At 50.8% G+C, this 20,000-nt stretch overlaps 1 protein-coding gene across 1 annotated transcript in view; it reads right to left on the bottom strand.

Moving 5' to 3' along the window:
• The window catches only part of LOC118374816 (ubiquitin carboxyl-terminal hydrolase 32-like), a 177,446-nt gene that overhangs the window by 25,767 nt on the left and 131,679 nt on the right, over nt 1-20,000 (bottom strand). Inside the window, exons 15-23 of the mRNA XM_052468909.1 lie at nt 16,486-16,626; nt 14,956-15,115; nt 6,033-6,187; nt 5,442-5,523; nt 5,245-5,319; nt 3,907-4,045; nt 3,603-3,708; nt 1,198-1,371; nt 40-214 (exon numbers count right to left, since the gene is read on the bottom strand). Coding sequence (XP_052324869.1) covers nt 40-214; nt 1,198-1,371; nt 3,603-3,708; nt 3,907-4,045; nt 5,245-5,319; nt 5,442-5,523; nt 6,033-6,187; nt 14,956-15,115; nt 16,486-16,626 — 1,207 coding nt within the window. The remainder of the gene's footprint in view (nt 1-39; nt 215-1,197; nt 1,372-3,602; nt 3,709-3,906; nt 4,046-5,244; nt 5,320-5,441; nt 5,524-6,032; nt 6,188-14,955; nt 15,116-16,485; nt 16,627-20,000) is intronic.

Below are 20,000 nucleotides of genomic sequence, written 5' to 3'. Positions count from 1 at the left end.
TCCCACCCCTTTCCAGGGTATTGAGACCCAGGTCCTCACCAGTGATCTCCAGGTGCATGGAGCTGTCCATGGGGAGGGGTAAAGACAGGAAGTTGAAGGGGTCGAAGCGAGCGCTGATGTGACCACAAGTCTTACACTTGACCTGGGACTTGAGCTGGCCGTGGAACAGATCCACCACGATGGACCGGTTCCTCCGCAAGTGGTTCTCCCACGCCTGACGAGGAACACACACACGGAACCATAGAGAGACGTAAAACACACACGGAACCATAGAGAGATGTGGAACACACACACACGGAACCATAGAGAGATGTGGAACACACACACACGGAACCATAGAGAGATGTGGAACACACACACACGGAACCATAGAGAGATGTAAAACACACACACACACGGAACCATAGAGAGACGTAAAACACACACGGAACCATAGAGAGATGTAAAACACACGGAACCATAGAGAGATGTAAAACACACGGAACCATAGAGAGATGTAAAACACACACGGAACCATAGAGAGATGTGGAACACACACACACGGAACCATAGAGAGACGTAAAACACACACAAGTGGTTCTCCCATGCCTGACGAGGAACACACACACACGGAACCATAGAGAGATGTGGAACACACACACACACACGGAACCATAGAGAGATGTGGAACACACACACACGGAACCATAGAGAGATGTGGAACACACACACACACGGAACCATAGAGAGATGTGGAACACACACACACACGGAACCATAGAGAGATGTGGAACACACACACAGCACTAATGCTGCTAATTACTCCTATAAACATACACACTGTTCATTAACTGTATATCAATACACTTCACAGGTCATCCACTCCTTAAGAAGTGCTTAGTGGATGGGCTGACTTTCATTGACTCTCTCCTGGTCTCTAGACACCCAAGTTGGCTGCCAGAAGATGCTCCTGAGGACGATGATGATGTAGTGCTGTATGATGATTGGTGAATGTTACTAAACAGTCTAGTTTTTCCTTTTTTAGTTGATCGATTTGATTTTTTCCATATTATTAACAGTGTAAAAATCTCTCTGAGAAAATAAAGATTGATTTGATTGTACTTGTGTGTATTGGTTGACTGTGTGTGTGTGTGTGTGTGTGTGTGTGTGTGTGTGTGTGTGCGCGTGTATGTTTTGGTTTATTGATTGAACTCTGACCTCTAAGGCGACCTCCCAGTCGGGTCGTCCGTTGCTGTCCTTCAGCTCTACGTAGGGTTTCTCATGCACCCTGTTCAGGTCCTCATGGAGCCCGTCCAATAGGAAGGCCAGGAGCTCCTGACTGTCCTGCTGCTGGAAGCCGTTGAACCGTGGGGCGTACTTCGCTATCGTCCACTACAGGGCGCGGTAGTGAGACAACCACACATTAGTCAATTCATTCATGTCACAATGACTACGTTACCACAAGCTGACCAACTCTGATAATTTTTTCCCCACAAATGTTTATTTTGACCAATCACATGAGATCTTCTTCAGAGCTGATCCGAATGGTGAAAAAAAAAAGACTGCTTCTTGACAAAAATGCCCACTTAACCTGGAAGCCAGCAGCACCAATGTATCGGAGGAAACACCGTTCACCTGCCGACCGTGTCAGCGTGCACTGCCACAGGAGTCGCTAGTGAGTGATTGGACAAGGACATCCCTTCCGGGCCAAACCCTCCTCTAACCCGGACAATGCTGGGCTAAACCCTCCTCTAACCCGGACGACGCTGGGCCAAACCCTCCCCTAACCCGGACGACGCTGGGCCAAACCCTCCCCTAACCCAGACGATGCTGGGCCAAACCCTCCTCTAACCCAGACGACGCTGGGCCAAACCCTCCTCTAACCCGGACGACGCTGGGCTAAACCCTCCTCTAACCCGGACGACGCTGGGCCAAACCCTCCTCTAACCCGGACGACGCTGGGCCAAACCCTCCTCTAACCCGGACGACGCTGGGCTAAACCCTCCTCTAACCCGGACGACGCTGGGCTAAACCCTCCTCTAACCCGGACGATGCTGGGCTAAACCCTCCTCTAACCCGGACGACGCTGGGCTAAACCCTCCTCTAACCCGGACGACGCTGGGCTAAACCCTCCTCTAACCCGGACGACGCTGGGCTAAACCCTCCTCTAACCCGGACGACGCTGGGCTAAACCCTCCTCTAACCCGGACGACGCTGGGCTAAACCCCCCTCTAACCCGGACGACGCTGGGCTAAACCCCCCTCTAACACGGGCGACGCTGGGCTAAACCCTCCTCTAACCCGGACGACGCTGGGCTAAACCCTCCTCTAACCCGGACGACGCTGGGCTAAACCCTCCTCTAACCCGGACGACGCTGGGCTAAACCCTCCTCTAACCCGGACGACGCTGGGCCAAACCCTCCTCTAACCCGGACGACGCTGGGCCAATTGTGCTCCGCCACTCATTGGTCTCCTGGGTCGCGGCCATCTGCGGACAGAGCCTGGACTCGAACCAGGATCTCTAGTGGCACAACCACTACGCCAAACAAGCTCTATTCTAATGCTTTGATTCCATCGGAAATACACAGCTAAATTATGGAATACTTTTTTACGACTTTACCTCAGATTGGTAAAAATGAGTTGTGGTATTGTGTAGAAAGACATGACTTTACAATTCAAATGGCTGATAATGTATGAATTCAGCGTATTGCTAGATGTTTTGGATATTGTCTAGGCCTATAGGATCACGAAAATAAATTTGACCGCAGCCAACCAGAGCGCACAAAGATAACACAGGCACCGAGAGGCGGGACAGACAGCAGAGTGACCAACCAGCATCTTCCCTGTCATGACTGACAGCCTACACCATCAACAAAGAGGTCACTAGAAAATGCATAGCGTTCCTTCTTGTGGGAGAAGGCTATACAGGACTTTCCTGACTAGAAAATTGGAAGATTTTAAATGAAAAGAAGCAGAGTTCATGAATGACGTGGGAAAAGTAGTCGGCTGACAAACCTGTTAGCCAACGGCCGGCGCTAAAAGAAAAAACACATTATTATTAATTTTTATTTTTAACTTTTTCTCCCCAATTTCGTGGTGTCCAATTGTTGTAGTAGCTACTATCTTGTCTCATCGCTACACCTCCCGTACGGGCTCGGGAGAGACGAAGGTTGAAAGTCATGCGTCGTCCGATACACAACCCAACCAAGCCATCCAACTCGGAAGCCAGCCGCACCAATGTGTCGGAGGAAACACCGTGCACCTGGTTAGCGTGCACTGCGCCCGGCCCGCCACAGGAGTCGCTGGTGCGCGATGAGACAAGGATATCCCTACCGACCAACCCCTCCCTAACCCGGATGACGCTAGGCCAATTGTGCGTCGCCCCACGGACCTCCCGGTCGCGGCCGGTTACGACAGAGCCTGGGCACGAACCCAGAGTCTCTGGTGGCACAGCTGGCGCTGCAGTACAGCGCCCTTAACCACTGCGCCACCCGGGAGGCCCATATTAGTCAATCCACTCATATCACAAGACATGGAGACATTAAGGACATAGTTGTCCTCTACAGGGAGTAAGGAAATCCCATCCACTGTTGTGACGATCCATGTCAGGATTTATGAACCCACCCTGAGTTTGAGAGGAGCAACGTTCCTCTGTGTTCCACTCCACAGCTCCATCAGCAGGTCTCCGTAACATTTAGCCATGTGACCTCGCATCCCGATGGGGTTGGTTCTGGACACACAAAATAACAAAGTCAGTAAAGCTAGCCAACGAGCTGTTCAACCTTTCACAACACGCGTACGTGTACACACACACACACACACACACACACACACACACACACACACACACACACACACACACACACACACACACACACACACACACACACACACACACACACACACACACACACACACACACACACACCTGTTGAGTTCATAGAGGTGTCTTCCTGAGATGAAGTAGTCAGTGAGGGGCGTGGTGTTGCTCACACACTGGATACTAGAGTTCATAAAGCACGTGTTGCCTAGGTTACTGAGGCCCGTGGCACCCTTCTCCGTAGCAACTGGGGAGGGGGGGGGGTAGACATGCACAGTATTAGGCTACAATATTTACATGCTTGCCAGGTTTTAGGGGAGAATCGGAGGGAGGTTAGAGATAAATATATCATCCTAAAATAGTAAAAGCTCTCGATAACTGCGTTGTAAACGTATGTACCGATGTTTTTTTAAATGTATTTTATTTTTATTTTACCTTTATTTAACCAGGCAAGTCAGTTAAGAAACAATTCTTATTTTCAATGACGGCCTGGGAACAGTCGGTTAACTGCCTTGTTCAGGGGCAGAACGACAGATTTGTACCTTGTCAGCTCAGGGGTTTGAACTTGCAACCTTTCGGTTACTAGTCCAACACTCTAACCACTAGGCTACCCTGCCGCCTCTACACTCTAACCACTAGGCTACCCTGCCACCTCTACATTCTAACCACTAGGCTACCCTGCCGCCTCTACACTCTAACCACTAGGCTACCCTGCCCCCTCTACACTCTAACCACTAGGCTACCCTGCCCCCTCTACACTCTAACCACTAGGCTACCCTGCCCCCTCTACACTCTAACCACTAGGCTACCCTGCCGCCTCTACACTCTAACCACTAGGCTACCCTGCCCCCTCTACACTCTAACCACTAGGCTACCCTGCCCCCTCTACACTCTAACCACTAGGCTACCCTGCCCCCTCTACACTCTAACCACTAGGCTACCCTGCCCCCTCTACACTCTAACCACTAGGCTACCCTGCCCCCTCTACACTCTAACCACTAGGCTACCCTGCCGCCTCTACACTCTAACCACTAGGCTACCCTGCCGCCTCTACACTCTAACCACTAGGCTACCCTGCCGCCTCTACACTCTAACCACTAGGCTACCCTGCCGCCTCTACACTCTAACCACTAGGCTACCCTGCCGCCTCTACACTCTAACCACTAGGCTACCCTGCCGCCTCTACACTCTAACCACTAGGCTAACCTGCCGCCTCTACACTCTAACCACTAGGCTACCCTGCCGCCTCTACACTCTAACCACTAGGCTACCCTGCCGCCTCTACACTCTAACCACTAGGCTACCCTGCCGCCTCTACACTCTAACCACTAGGCTACCCTGCCGCCTCTACACTCTAACCACTAGGCTACCCTGTCGCCTCTACACTCTAACCACTAGGCTACCCTGTCGTTGCCAAGGGGGTTTGTAAACACAGTTCCACTGTACCTTTATGCCGGTCCATTTTACTGCTGTTGGCGATGAAGGACATCTCTTCTGGCCAGCTCATGTCTTTGTTCCGAACTAAAAACACACAAAATGAAGGTTTTTACACATCAATGAAATCAATCTCTTTTTTTTTTACATTTCAACATACTCAGCAGTCAGATAAAGTTTGAGTTAACTATAGAGTTCTTTGAACATACCCTCGATAACTAAGTGTTGCTCGTCCTGAATCTTCAGGCCCTCCAGAGTGTGGTTCTCATCATCCAGGAGGGTCAGATAGTTCTGGGTGGGGGGGAGGAGGAGAACAGGGTCAGATAGTTCTGGGTGGGGGGAGGAGGAGAACAGGGTCAGATAGTTCTGGGTGGGGGAGGAGGAGAACAGGGTCAGATAGTTCTGTGTGGGGGGAGGAGGAGAACAGGGTCAGATAGTTCTGGGTGGGGGGAGGAGGAGAACAGGGTCAGATAGTTCTGTGTGGGGGGAGGAGGAGAACAGGGTCAGATAGTTCTGTGTGGGGGAGGAGGAGAACAGGGTCAGATAGTTCTGTGGGGGGAGGAGGAGAACAGGGTCAGATAGTTCTGGGGGGAGGAGGAGAACAGGGTCAGGTAGTTCTGGGGGGAGGAGGAGAACAGGGTCAGGTAGTTTTGGGGGAGGAGGAGAACAGGGTCAGGTAGTTCTGGGGGGAGGTTTGGATGAGGAGAGGTCAACATCCGCAAGTTTATATTCATTTATATTTTCTCATGTCACCGCAATATCACTTATAATATAGTTGTGGACATGCGATAGTTGCACACCTCGCTGTTATAGAGCCACAGCCTCATGTCCTCGTCTTTGATGCGTAGCCTCCGAGACAGGTACAGGTGGATGTCCTTGATGGTGCCCACGCGGCTGAAACAGCCTGTATAGGCCAGGACACGCTTCAGAGGAGCGTTGGGGGAGGGCACGTTACCTGGAGGGGGAGAGAGAGAGGGGAGAAGGGGGAGAGGATGGGGGAGAGAGGCGAGGGGGAGAGAGAGAGGAGGGGGAGAGAGAGGGGGGAGAGAGAGGGAGGGGGAGAGAGAGAGGAGGGGGAGAGAGAGAGGAGGGGGAGAGAGAGAGGGGGGGAGAGAGAGGGAGGGGGAGAGAGAGGAGGGGGAGAGAGAGGGGGGGGAGAGAGAGGAGGGGGGGAGAGAGAGGAGGGGGGGAGGGAAAACACTCCAGCCTTTAGTGGACTATCAGCTCCCAAAGACACAGACACACACACAGACACACACACAGACACACACAGACACAGACACAGACACAGACACACACACAGACACAGACACAGACACACACAGACAGACACGCACGCACAGACAGACAGACAGACAGACAGACAGACAGACACACACAGACGCACACAGACAGACAGACAGACACACACACACAGACACACACACACAGACACAGGCAGACACACACAGACAGACACAGACAGACAGACAGACACATACAGACACAGACAGACAGACAGACACAGACAGACACAGACAGACAGACAGACACAGACAGACACACACAGACAGACACACACAGACGCACACAGACGCACACAGACACACACAGACACACACAGACACAGACACACAGACAGACACAGACACACAGACAGACGCACACAGACTGAGTGTTAAATCAACACATTATTTCAAGAGATAAAGAATAGTTCAGCTCATGTAGGATTAGTTGTAAGGAAGCAGCAAGAAAGGGTGTTTTAGATTCGGTCATTTAATTAAGACTGATTCATTCAAATCAACTCATTAGTGACTCACAAGATTCAAATCAACTCATTAGTGACTCACAAGATTCAAATCAACTCATTAGTGACTCACAAGATTCAAATCAACTCATTAGTGACTCACAAGATTCAAATCAACTCATTAGTGACTCACAAGATTCAAATCTGATTCAATCATAAGTCAACAAAAATCGATATTAGTTCAGTTAATAAATAATTAAAAACAAAAAAATGGAACTGATTATTACCGATTTTAAAAGTATAGCCAAAAAAACAACCAAAAAGCAAACCTTAATATATGTGATTGATTGGTAATACTTTGCCAATACTTTGAAAGCAAACAGAATGAATCAAAAGCTGTAAACAGCATATTCTCCCAGCAGCACAGCCTTGCTCTTCGGTCAGTATGTCTGGGTCTAGTCATTCTATGGCACTGGCAACAAATGTGATCGTGGGTTCGATTCCCGCTGAGGCCCCCCATACATAAAATGTATGCTGCATGACTGAAGTCGCTTTGGATAAAAGCATCTGCTAAATGGAATACAGTATAAAATTATATATGATTATTTATAAATGGAATACAGTATAATATATATGATTATTTATAAATGGAATACAGTGTAATATTATATATGATTATTTATAAATGGAATACAGTATAATATATATGATTATTTATAAATGGCATACAGTATATTATATATGATTATTTATAAATGGAATACAGTATATTATATATGATTATTTATAAATGGCATACAGTATATTATATATGATTATTTATAAATGGCATACAGTATAATATTATAAATGATTATTTATAAATGGAATACAGTATATTATATATGATTATTTATAAATGGAATACAGTATAATATTATATATGATTATTTATAAATGGAATACAGTATATTATTATATATGATTATTTATAAATGGCATACAGTATAATATATATGATTATTTATAAATGGAATACAGTATATTATATATGATTATTTATAAATGGAATACAGTATAATATTATATATGATTATTTATAAATGGAATACAGTATATTATTATATATGATTATTTATAAATGGCATACAGTATAATATTATATATGATTATTTATAAATGGAATACAGTATAATATTATATATTATTATTTATAAATGGAATACAGTATAATATTATATATGATTATTTATAAATGGAATACAGTATAATATTATATATGATTATTTATAAATGGAATACAGTATAATAATATTTCCATGCCTGGAGCCAAACTAACTCCTCTGGGACAGATATCTGATAGCACCAGTCCGATTTGATCACCACTCATAGTGTCTCTGCAGCACCACTAATGCCTCATAGTGTCTCTGCAGCACCACTAACGCCTCATAGTGCCTCTGCAGCACCACTAATGCCTCATAGTGTCTCTGCAGCACCACTAATACCTCATAGTGTCTCTGCAGCACCACTAACACCTCATAGTGTCTCTGCAGCACCACTAACACCTCATAGTGCCTCTGCAGCACCACTTACGCCTCATAGTGTCTCTGCAGCACCACTAACGCCTCATCGTGTCTCTGCAGCACCACTATGCCTCATAGTGTCTCTGCAGCACCACTATGCCTCATAGTGCCTCTGCAGCACCACTAACACCTCATAGTGTCTCTGCAGCACCACTAACGCCTCATAGTGTCTCTGCAGCACCACTAACGCCTCATAGTGTCTCTGCAGCACCACTAATGCCTCATAGTGTCTCTGCAGCACCACTAATGCCTCATAGTGTCTCTGCAGCACCACTAACGCCTCATAGTGTCTCTGCAGCACCACTAACACCTCATAGTGCCTCTGCAGCACCACTAACGCCTCATAGTGTCTCTGCAGCACCACTATGCCTCATAGTGCCTCTGCAGCACCACTAATGCCTCATAGTGCCTCTGCAGCACCACTCCAGTGTCTCTGCAGCACCACTAATGCCTCATAGTGCCTCTGCAGCACCACTAATGCCTCATAGTGTCTCTGCAGCACCACTAACGCCTCAGTGTCTCTGCAGCACCACTATGCCTCATAGTGCCTCTGCAGCACCACTAACGCCTCAGTGTCTCTGCAGCACCACTATGCCTCATAGTGCCTCTGCAGCACCACTAACGCCTCAGTGTCTCTGCAGCACCACTAATGCCTCATAGTGTCTCTGCAGCACCACTAACGCCTCATAGTGTCTCTGCAGCACCACTATGCCTCATAGTGCCTCTGCAGCACCACTAACGCCTCATAGTGTCTCTGCAGCACCACTATGCCTCATAGTGCCTCTGCAGCACCACTAACGCCTCATAGTGTCTCTGCAGCACCACTATGCCTCATAGTGCCTCTGCAGCACCACTAACGCCTCATAGTGTCTCTGCAGCACCACTAACACCTCATAGTGTCTCTGCAGCACCACTCTAACGCCTCGTAGTGCCTCTGCAGCACCACTAACACCTCATAGTGCCTCTGCCGCACCAATAACGCCTCATTGTGTCTCTGCAGCACCACTCAGTGTCTCTGCAGCACCACTAACACCTCATAGTGCCTCTGCAGCACCACTAACGCCTCATAGTGTCTCTGCAGCACCACTATGCCTCATAGTGCCTCTGCAGCACCACTAATGCCTCATAGTGCCTCTGCAGCACCACTAACACCTCATAGTGTCTCTGCAGCACCACTAATGCCTCATAGTGCCTCTGCAGCACCACTAACGCCTCATAGTGCCTCTGCAGCACCACTATGCCTCATAGTGCCTCTGCAGCACCACTAACACCTCATAGTGTCTCTGCAGCACCACTAACGCCTCATAGTGTCTCTGCAGCACCACTAACGCCTCATAGTGTCTCTGCAGCACCACTAATGCCTCATAGTGTCTCTGCAGCACCACTATGCCTCATAGTGCCTCTGCAGCACCACTAACACCTCATAGTGTCTCTGCAGCACCACTAACGCCTCATAGTGTCTCTGCAGCACCACTAACGCCTCATAGTGTCTCTGCAGCACCACTAACGCCTCAAAGTGTCTCTGCAGCACCACTAACGCCTCATAGTGTCTCTGCAGCACCACTAACGCCTCAGTGTCTCTGCAGCACCACTAATGCCTCATAGTGTCTCTGCAGCACCACTAACGCCTCATAGTGTCTCTGCAGCACCACTCCAGTGTCTCTGCAGCACCACTATGCCTCATAGTGCCTCTGCAGCACCACTAATGCCTCATAGTGTCTCTGCAGCACCACTCCAGTGTCTCTGCAGCACCACTAATGCCTCATAGTGCCTCTGCAGCACCACTAATGCCTCATAGTGTCTCTGCAGCACCACTAACGCCTCAGTGTCTCTGCAGCACCACTATGCCTCATAGTGCCTCTGCAGCACCACTAACGCCTCAGTGTCTCTGCAGCACCACTAATGCCTCAGTGTCTCTGCAGCACCACTAACGCCTCATAGTGTCTCTGCAGCACCACTATGCCTCATAGTGCCTCTGCAGCACCACTAACGCCTCATAGTGTCTCTGCAGCACCACTATGCCTCATAGTGCCTCTGCAGCACCACTAACGCCTCATAGTGTCTCTGCAGCACCACTATGCCTCATAGTGCCTCTGCAGCACCACTAACGCCTCAGTGTCTCTGCAGCACCACTAACACCTCATAGTGTCTCTGCAGCACCACTCTAACGCCTCGTAGTGCCTCTGCAGCACCACTAACACCTCATAGTGCCTCTGCAGCACCAATAACGCCTCATTGTGTCTCTGCAGCACCACTCCAGTGTCTCTGCAGCACCACTAACACCTCATAGTGCCTCTGCAGCACCACTAATACCTCATAGTGCCTCTGCAGCACCACTAACACCTCATAGTGCCTCTGCAGCACCACTAATGCCTCATAGTGCCTCTGCAGCACCACTAACACCTCATAGTGCCTCTGCAGCACCACTAACACCTCATAGTGTCTCTGCAGCACCACTAACGCCTCAGTGTCTCTGCAGCACCACTAACACCTCATAGTGTCTCTGCAGCACCACTAACACCTCATAGTGCCTCTGCAGCACCACTAATGCCTCATAGTGCCTCTGCAGCACCACTAATGCCTCATAGTGCCTCTGCAGCACCACTAATGCCTCATAGTGCCTCTGCAGCACCACTAATGCCTCATAGTGCCTCTGCAGCACCACTAATGCCTCATAGTGCCTCTGCAGCACCACTAATGCCTCATAGTGCCTCTGCAGCACCACTAATGCCTCATAGTGCCTCTGCAGCACCACTAACACCTCATAGTGCCTCTGCAGCACCACTAATGCCTCATAGTGCCTCTGCAGCACCACTAACACCTCATAGTGCCTCTGCAGCACCACTAACACCTCATAGTGCCTCTGCAGCACCACTAACGCCTCATAGTGCCTCTGCAGCACCACTAACACCTCATAGTGCCTCTGCAGCACCACTAATGCCTCATAGTGCCTCTGCAGCACCACTAACGCCTCATAGTGCCTCTGCAGCACCACTAACGCCTCATAGTGCCTCTGCAGCACCACTAACACCTCATAGTGCCTCTGCAGCACCACTAATGCCTCATAGTGTCTCTGCAGCACCACTAACGCCTCATAGTGCCTCTGCAGCACCACTAATGCCTCATAGTGTCTCTGCAGCACCACTAACGCCTCATAGTGTCTCTGCAGCACCACTAACGCCTCATAGTGTCTCTGCAGCACCACTATGCCTCATAGTGCCTCTGCAGCACCACTAACGCCTCATAGTGTCTCTGCAGCACCACTAACGCCTCATAGTGTCTCTGCAGCACCACTAACGCCTCAAAGTGTCTCTGCAGCACCACTAACGCCTCATAGTGTCTCTGCAGCACCACTAACGCCTCATCGTGTCTCTGCAGCACCACTATGCCTCATAGTGTCTCTGCAGCACCACTAACGCCTCATAGTGTCTCTGCAGCACCACTCCAGTGTCTCTGCAGCACCACTATGCCTCATAGTGCCTCTGCAGCACCACTAATGCCTCATAGTGTCTCTGCAGCACCACTCCAGTGTCTCTGCAGCACCACTAATGCCTCATAGTGCCTCTGCAGCACCACTAATGCCTCATAGTGTCTCTGCAGCACCACTAACGCCTCAGTGTCTCTGCAGCACCACTATGCCTCATAGTGCCTCTGCAGCACCACTAACGCCTCAGTGTCTCTGCAGCACCACTATGCCTCATAGTGCCTCTGCAGCACCACTAACGCCTCAGTGTCTCTGCAGCACCACTAATGCCTCATAGTGTCTCTGCAGCACCACTAACGCCTCATAGTGTCTCTGCAGCACCACTATGCCTCATAGTGCCTCTGCAGCACCACTAACGCCTCATAGTGTCTCTGCAGCACCACTATGCCTCATAGTGCCTCTGCAGCACCACTAACGCCTCATAGTGTCTCTGCAGCACCACTATGCCTCATAGTGCCTCTGCAGCACCACTAACGCCTCATAGTGTCTCTGCAGCACCACTAACACCTCATAGTGTCTCTGCAGCACCACTCTAACGCCTCGTAGTGCCTCTGCAGCACCACTAACACCTCATAGTGCCTCTGCAGCACCAATAACGCCTCATTGTGTCTCTGCAGCACCACTCCAGTGTCTCTGCAGCACCACTAACACCTCATAGTGCCTCTGCAGCACCACTAATGCCTCATAGTGCCTCTGCAGCACCACTAACACCTCATAGTGCCTCTGCAGCACCACTAATACCTCATAGTGCCTCTGCAGCACCACTAACACCTCATAGTGCCTCTGCAGCACCACTAATGCCTCATAGTGCCTCTGCAGCACCACTAACACCTCATAGTGCCTCTGCAGCACCACTAACACCTCATAGTGTCTCTGCAGCACCACTAATGCCTCATAGTGTCTCTGCAGCACCACTAACACCTCATAGTGTCTCTGCAGCACCACTAACACCTCATAGTGCCTCTGCAGCACCACTAACGCCTCATAGTGTCTCTGCAGCACCACTATGCCTCATAGTGCCTCTGCAGCACCACTAATGCCTCATAGTGCCTCTGCAGCACCACTAACACCTCATAGTGTCTCTGCAGCACCACTAATGCCTCATAGTGCCTCTGCAGCACCACTAACGCCTCATAGTGCCTCTGCAGCACCACTAATGCCTCATAGTGCCTCTGCAGCACCACTAACACCTCATAGTGCCTCTGCAGCACCACTAACACCTCATAGTGCCTCTGCAGCACCACTAACACCTCATAGTGCCTCTGCAGCACCACTAACGCCTCATAGTGCCTCTGCAGCACCACTAACGCCTCATAGTGCCTCTGCAGCACCACTAACACCTCATAGTGCCTCTGCAGCACCACTAATGCCTCATAGTGCCTCTGCAGCACCACTAATGCCTCATTGTGTCTCTGCAGCACCACTAACACCTCATAGTGCCTCTGCAGCACCACTAACGCCTCATAGTGTCTCTGCAGCACCACTAATGCCTCATAGTGTCTCTGCAGCACCACTAATGCCTCATAGTGCCTCTGCAGCACCACTAATGCCTCATAGTGCCTCTGCAGCACCACTAATGCCTCATAGTGCCTCTGCAGCACCACTAATGCCTCATAGTGCCTCTGCAGCACCACTAATGCCTCATAGTGCCTCTGCAGCACCACTAATGCCTCATAGTGCCTCTGCAGCACCACTAATGCCTCATAGTGCTTCTGCAGCACCACTAATGCCTCATAGTGTCTCTGCAGCACCACTAATGCCTCATAGTGCCTCTGCAGCACCACTAATGCCTCATAGTGCCTCTGCAGCACCACTAATGCCTCATAGTGCCTCTGCAGCACCACTAATGCCTCAGTGTCTCTGCAGCACCACTAATGCCTCATAGTGCCTCTGCAGCACCACTAATGCCTCATAGTGTCTCTGCAGCACCACTAATGCCTCAGTGTCTCTGCAGCACCACTAATGCCTCATAGTGCCTCTGCAGCACCACTAATGCCTCATAGTGCCTCTGCAGCACCACTAATGCCTCAGTGTCTCTGCAGCACCACTAATGCCTCATAGTGCCTCTGCAGCACCACTAACACCTCATAGTGCCTCTGCAGCACCACTATGCCTCATAGTGCCTCTGCAGCACCACTAATGCTTCATAGTGCCTCTGCAGCACCACTAACACCTCATAGTGCCTCTGCACCTGAATTAAACACCTGAATTAAACACTGTCACCAATCTGTTAAAGTAGGTTAATTGGCTAGTACTGTCATCAGCTGCTAAAGTAGGCTAATTGGCTAGCACTGTCACCAATCTGTTAAAGTAGGCTAATTGGCTAGCAATGTCACCAATCTGTTAAAGTAGGCTAATTGGCTAGCACTGTCACCAATCTGTTAAAGTAGGCTAATTGGCTAGCAATGTCATCAGCTGTTGTTTACAGTTTCTATTATGTCATCATTATTTTTCTATGTAGGCTTTACAGAGGGCGTGTCAAGCTTTATAGCACCACTGTTGTGACAACAAGGCTATGCGTACAGAAGAGTAGGAGTTAGGCTCTCAGGGTATTTTAGTACAGTCAGTGGGCACCATATCCACCCCCCTATGGACCATGACTCATCCTGTAGTCCATTCTAAGAACTTGATTAGGGGCCGGAGCAGTCCATTTTAGGGGCATGATTAGGGGAAGGATCAGTCCATTATAGCAGCATGATTAGGGGCCGGACCAGACCATTATAACAGCATGATTAGGAGCCGGACCAGACCATTATAGCAGCATGATTAGGGGCCGGACCAGACCATTATAGCAGCATGATTAGGGGCCGGACCAGACCATTATAACAGCATGATTAGGGGCCGGACCAGTCCATTATAACAGCATGATTAGGGGTGGACTACAGTAGTAGAAGCAGCGTTTGTTGGCTCCTAGCAGGCTGTCTCTCTTTCTTGCTGCAGGCTTACGTTACCTCTGGGGAGATGCTGGGGGAACATTCTCAGGCTGGTCATACCCATGTTAACCCAGATGTTGGACTGGGGGGTGCGTGTGGCGGGCTGCTGCCGCAGGAAGAGGAGGTAGCGTGGGAAGAGCTCCAGCTCAGCACGGCCTGTTTTCGTCTGCTGGATCACCTGGAAAAAGGGAGAGGAGAATGAGTACCTCCACCCAACCCAGTACCTCCACCCAACCCAGTACCTCCACCCAACCCAGTACCTCCACCCAACCCAGTACCGCCACCCAACCCAGTACCGCCACCCAACCCAGTACCGCCACCCAACCCAATACCGCCACCCAACCCAGTACCTCCACCCAACCCAGTACCTCCACCCAACCAGTACCTCCACCCAACCCAGTACCGCCACCCAACCCAGTACCTCCACCCAATCCAGTACCTCCACCCAACCCAGTACCTCCACCCAACCCAGTACCTCCACCCACTGTTGTCAGACTGTATATTAACTCTAGCTCTTAAAATGGTTTCTCCAAAAATGATATATATATATATTTTTTTTTCAATCTCATTTTAATATTTAAATGTTCTAATTGGAAAAACATTCTAATGTTTCAACGGTTCTGTATTCATGTCATGTATTACATGCTATTGATTTTAAATGATTGTTTTGCAATTATTATGAATTATGTATTTCTTCAGTTTTATCTTTGAGCAAGAATAAATCAACTCTGAGGGCTGAGCCCTAATTTCAGGTATGCACACACACACAACAGGTATGCACACACACGCACACAACAGGTATGCACACACACACACAACAGGTATGCACACACACACACAACAGGTATGCACACACACACACAACAGGTATGCACACACACACAACAGGTATGCACACACACAACAGGTATGCACACACACACACAACAGGTATGCACACACACACAACTGAAACTGTCACAAAAATCATCCACAATGGTGTGAAAATCTCTCAAGCTGGACCCAGTCCTAGAGGTGACCATCTGTGGTTCAGTGGTTGTGTTGTGGTCCATCTATGGTTCAGTGGTAGTGTGAGGGGAGGTTGTGTTGTGGTCCATCTGTGGTTCAGTGATAGTGTGAGGGGAGGTTGTGTTGTGGTCCATCTGTGGTTCAGTGATAGTGTGAGGGGAGGTTGTGTTGTGGTCCTTCTGTGGTTCAGTGGTTGTGTTGTGGTCCATCTATGGTTCAGTGGTTGTGTTGTGGTCCATCTATGGTTCAGTGGTTGTGTTGTGGTCCATATGTGGTTCAGTGGTTGTGGTCCAGCTATGGTTCAGTGGTAGTGTGAGGGGAGGTTGTGTTGTGGTCCATCTATGGTTCAGTGGTTGTGTTGTGGTCCATCTGTGGTTCAGTGGTTGTGGTCCAGCTATGGTTCAGTGGTTGTGTTGTGGTCCATCTATGGTTCAGTGGTTGTGTGAGGGGAGGTTATGGTCCATCTGTGGTTCAGTGGTTGTGTTGTGGTCCATCTATGGTTCAGTGGTTGTGTGAGGGGAGGTTATGGTCCATACATACCGGTCGTGGCAGGCTGAGGTTGGCGCCATACCAGTGGAACAGTGCCCTCCACACCGGCTCTGGCACCGTCTCAAAGTCCCTGCCCGCCACCAGCTGTAGGGACTGCTTCAGCCGGCCTCCCTCCATGGTCAATGTGGGGGCCTGGGGGAACGGGAGAGAGACTGGAGGAGCAGGAGAGAGACTGGGGGAAACGGGAGAGAGACTGGGAGAAACGGGAGAGAGACTGGGGGAACGGGAGAGAGACTGGGAGAAACAGGAGAGAGACTGGGGGAACGGGAGAGAGACTGGGAGAACGGGAGAGAGACTGGGGGAACGGGAGAGAGACTGGGGGAACGGGAGAGAGACTGGGGGAACGGGAGAGAGACTGGGGGAACGGGAGAGAGACTGGGAGAAACGGGAGAGAGACTGGGAGAAACGGGAGAGAGACTGGGGGAACGGGAGAGAGACTGGGAGAAACGGGAGAGAGACTGGGAGAAACGGGAGAGAGACTGGGAGAAACGGGAGAGAGACTGGGAGAAACGGGAGAGAGACTGGGAGAAACGGGAGAGAGACTGGGGGAAACGGGAGAGAGACTGGGGGAACGGGAGAGAGACTGGGGGAACGGGAGAGAGACTGGGAGAAACGGGAGAGAGACTGGGAGAAACGGGAGAGAGACTGGGAGAAACGGGAGAGAGACTGGGAGAAACGGGAGAGAGACTGGGAGAAACGGGAGAGAGACTGGGAGAAACGGGAGAGAGACTGGGAGAAACGGGAGAGAGACTGGGGGAAACGGGAGAGAGACTGGGGGAACGGGAGAGAGACTGGGGGAACGGGAGAGAGACTGGGGGGAACGGGAGAGAGACTGGGGAACGGGAGAGAGACGGGGGGAACGGGAGAGAGACTGGGAGAAACGGGAGAGAGACTGGGAGAAACGGGAGAGAGACTGGGAGAAACGGGAGAGAGACTGGGAGAAACGGGAGAGAGACTGGGGGAACGGGAGAGAGACTGGGAGAAACGGGAGAGAGACTGGGAGAAACGGGAGAGAGACTGGGAGAAACGGGAGAGAGACTGGGAGAAACGGGAGAGAGACTGGGAGAAACGGGAGAGAGACTGGGGGAAACAGGAGAGAGACTGGGGAACGGGAGAGAGACTGGGGGAACGGGAGAGAGACTGGGGAACGGGAGAGAGACTGGGGGAACGGGAGAGAGACTGGGGGAACGGGAGAGAGACTGGGAGAAACGGGAGAGAGACTGGGAGAAACGGGAGAGAGACTGGGAGAAACAGGAGAGAGACTGGGGGAGAGACTGGAGGAGCGGGAGAGAGACTGGGGGAAACAGGAGAGAGACTGGGAGAAACAGGAGAGAGACTGGGAGAAACGGGAGAGAGACTGGGAGAAACAGGAGAGAGACTGGGAGAAACGGGAGAGAGACTGGGAGAAACGGGAGAGAGACTGGGAGAAACGGAGAGAGACTGGGAGAAACGGGAGAGAGATACTGGGAGAAACGGGAGAGAGATACTGGGAGAAACGGGAGAGAGATACTGGGAGAAACGGGAGAGAGATACTGGGAGAAACAGGAGAGAGATACTGGGAGAAACGGGAGAGAGATACTGGGAGAAACGGGAGAGAGATACTGGGAGAAACGGGAGAGAGACTGGGAGGAACGGGAGAGAGACTGGGAGAAACGGGAGAGAGACTGGGAGGAACAGGAGAGAGACTGGAAGAAACAGGAGAGAGACTGGGAGGAACAGGAGAGAGACTGGGAGGAACAGGAGAGAGACTGGGAGGAACAGGAGAGAGACTGGGAAGAAACAGGAGAGAGACTGGGAAGAAACAGGAGAGAGACTGGGAGGAACAGGAGACTGGGAGGAACAGGAGACTGGGAGGAACAGGAGACTGGGAGGAACAGGAGAGAGACTGGGAGGAACAGGAGAGAGACTGAGAGGAACAGGAGAGAGACTGGGAGGAACAGGAGAGAGACTGGGAGGAACAGGAGAAAGACTGGGAGGAACAGGAGAGAGACTGGGAGGAACAGGAGAGAGACTGGGAGGAACAGGAGAGAGACTGGGAGGAACAGGAGAGAGACTGGGAAGAAACAGGAGAGAGACTGGGAGGAACAGGAGAGAGACTGGGAGGAACAGGAGAGAGACTGGGAGGAACAGGAGAGAGACTGGGAGGAACAGGAGAGAGACTGGGAGGAACAGGAGAGAGACTGGGAGGAACAGGAGAGAGACTGGGAGGAACAGGAGAGAGACTGGGAAGAAACAGGAGAGAGACTGGGAAGAAACAGGAGAGAGACTGGGAGGAACAGGAGAGAGACTGGGAGGAACAGGAGAGAGACTGGGAGGAACAGGAGAGAGACTGGGAAGAAACAGGAGAGAGACTGGGAGGAACAGGAGAGAGACTGGGAGGAACAGGAGAGAGACTGGGAGGAACAGGAGAGAGACTGGGAGGAACAGGAGAGAGACTGGGAGGAACAGGAGAGAGACTGGGAGGAACAGGAGAGAGACTGGGAGGAACAGGAGAGAGACTGGGAAGAACAGGAGAGAGACTGGGAAGAAACAGGAGAGAGACTGGGAAGAAACAGGAGAGAGACTGGGAAGAAACAGGAGAGAGACTGGGAAGAAACAGGAGAGAGACTGGGAAGAAACAGGAGAGAGACTGGGAAGAAACAGGAGAGAGACTGGGAAGAAACAGGAGAGAGACTGGGAGGAACAGGAGACTGGGAAGAAACAGGAGAGAGACTGGGAGGAACAGGAGACTGGGAGGAACAGGAGAGAGACTGGGAGGAACAGGAGACTGGGAGAACTGGGAGGAACAGGAGACTGGGAGGAACAGGAGAGAGACTGGGAGAAACAGGAGAGAGACTGGGAGAAACAGGAGAGAGACTGGGAGAAACAGGAGAGAGACTGGGAGAAACAGGAGAGAGACTGGGAGGAACAGGAGAGAGACTGGGAGGAACAGGAGAGAGACTGGGAGGAACAGGAGAGAGACTGGGAGGAACAGGAGAGAGACTGGGAGAAACAGGAGAGAGACTGGGAGAAACAGGAGAGAGACTGGGAGAAACAGGAGAGAGACTGGGAGAAACAGGAGAGAGACTGGGAGAAACAGGAGAGAGACTGGGAGAAACAGGAGAGAGACTGGGAGAAACAGGAGAGAGACTGGGAGAAACAGGAGAGAGACTGGGAGGAACAGGAGAGAGACTGGGAGGACTGGGAGGAACAAGAGACTGGGAGGAACAGGAGAGAGACTGGGAGGAACAGGAGAGAGACTGGGAGGAACAGGAGAGAGACTGGGAGGAACAGGAGAGAGACTGGGAGAAACAGGAGGAGAGAGAAACAGGAGAGAGACTGGGAGGAACAGGAGAGAGACTGGGAGGAACAGGAGAGAGACTGGGAGGAACAGGAGAGAGATTGGGGGGAACAGGAGAGAGACTGGGAGGAACAGGAGACTGGGAGGAACAGGAGAGAGATTGGGGGGAACAGGAGAGAGACTGGGAGGAACAGGAGACTGGGAGGAACAGGACACACACATTGCC

Source organism: Oncorhynchus keta, chromosome 18 (genome assembly GCF_023373465.1).
Source record: "Oncorhynchus keta strain PuntledgeMale-10-30-2019 chromosome 18, Oket_V2, whole genome shotgun sequence".
Lineage (NCBI taxonomy): Eukaryota > Metazoa > Chordata > Actinopteri > Salmoniformes > Salmonidae > Oncorhynchus > Oncorhynchus keta.
This window is presented reverse-complemented; position numbering and strand designations above follow the sequence as displayed.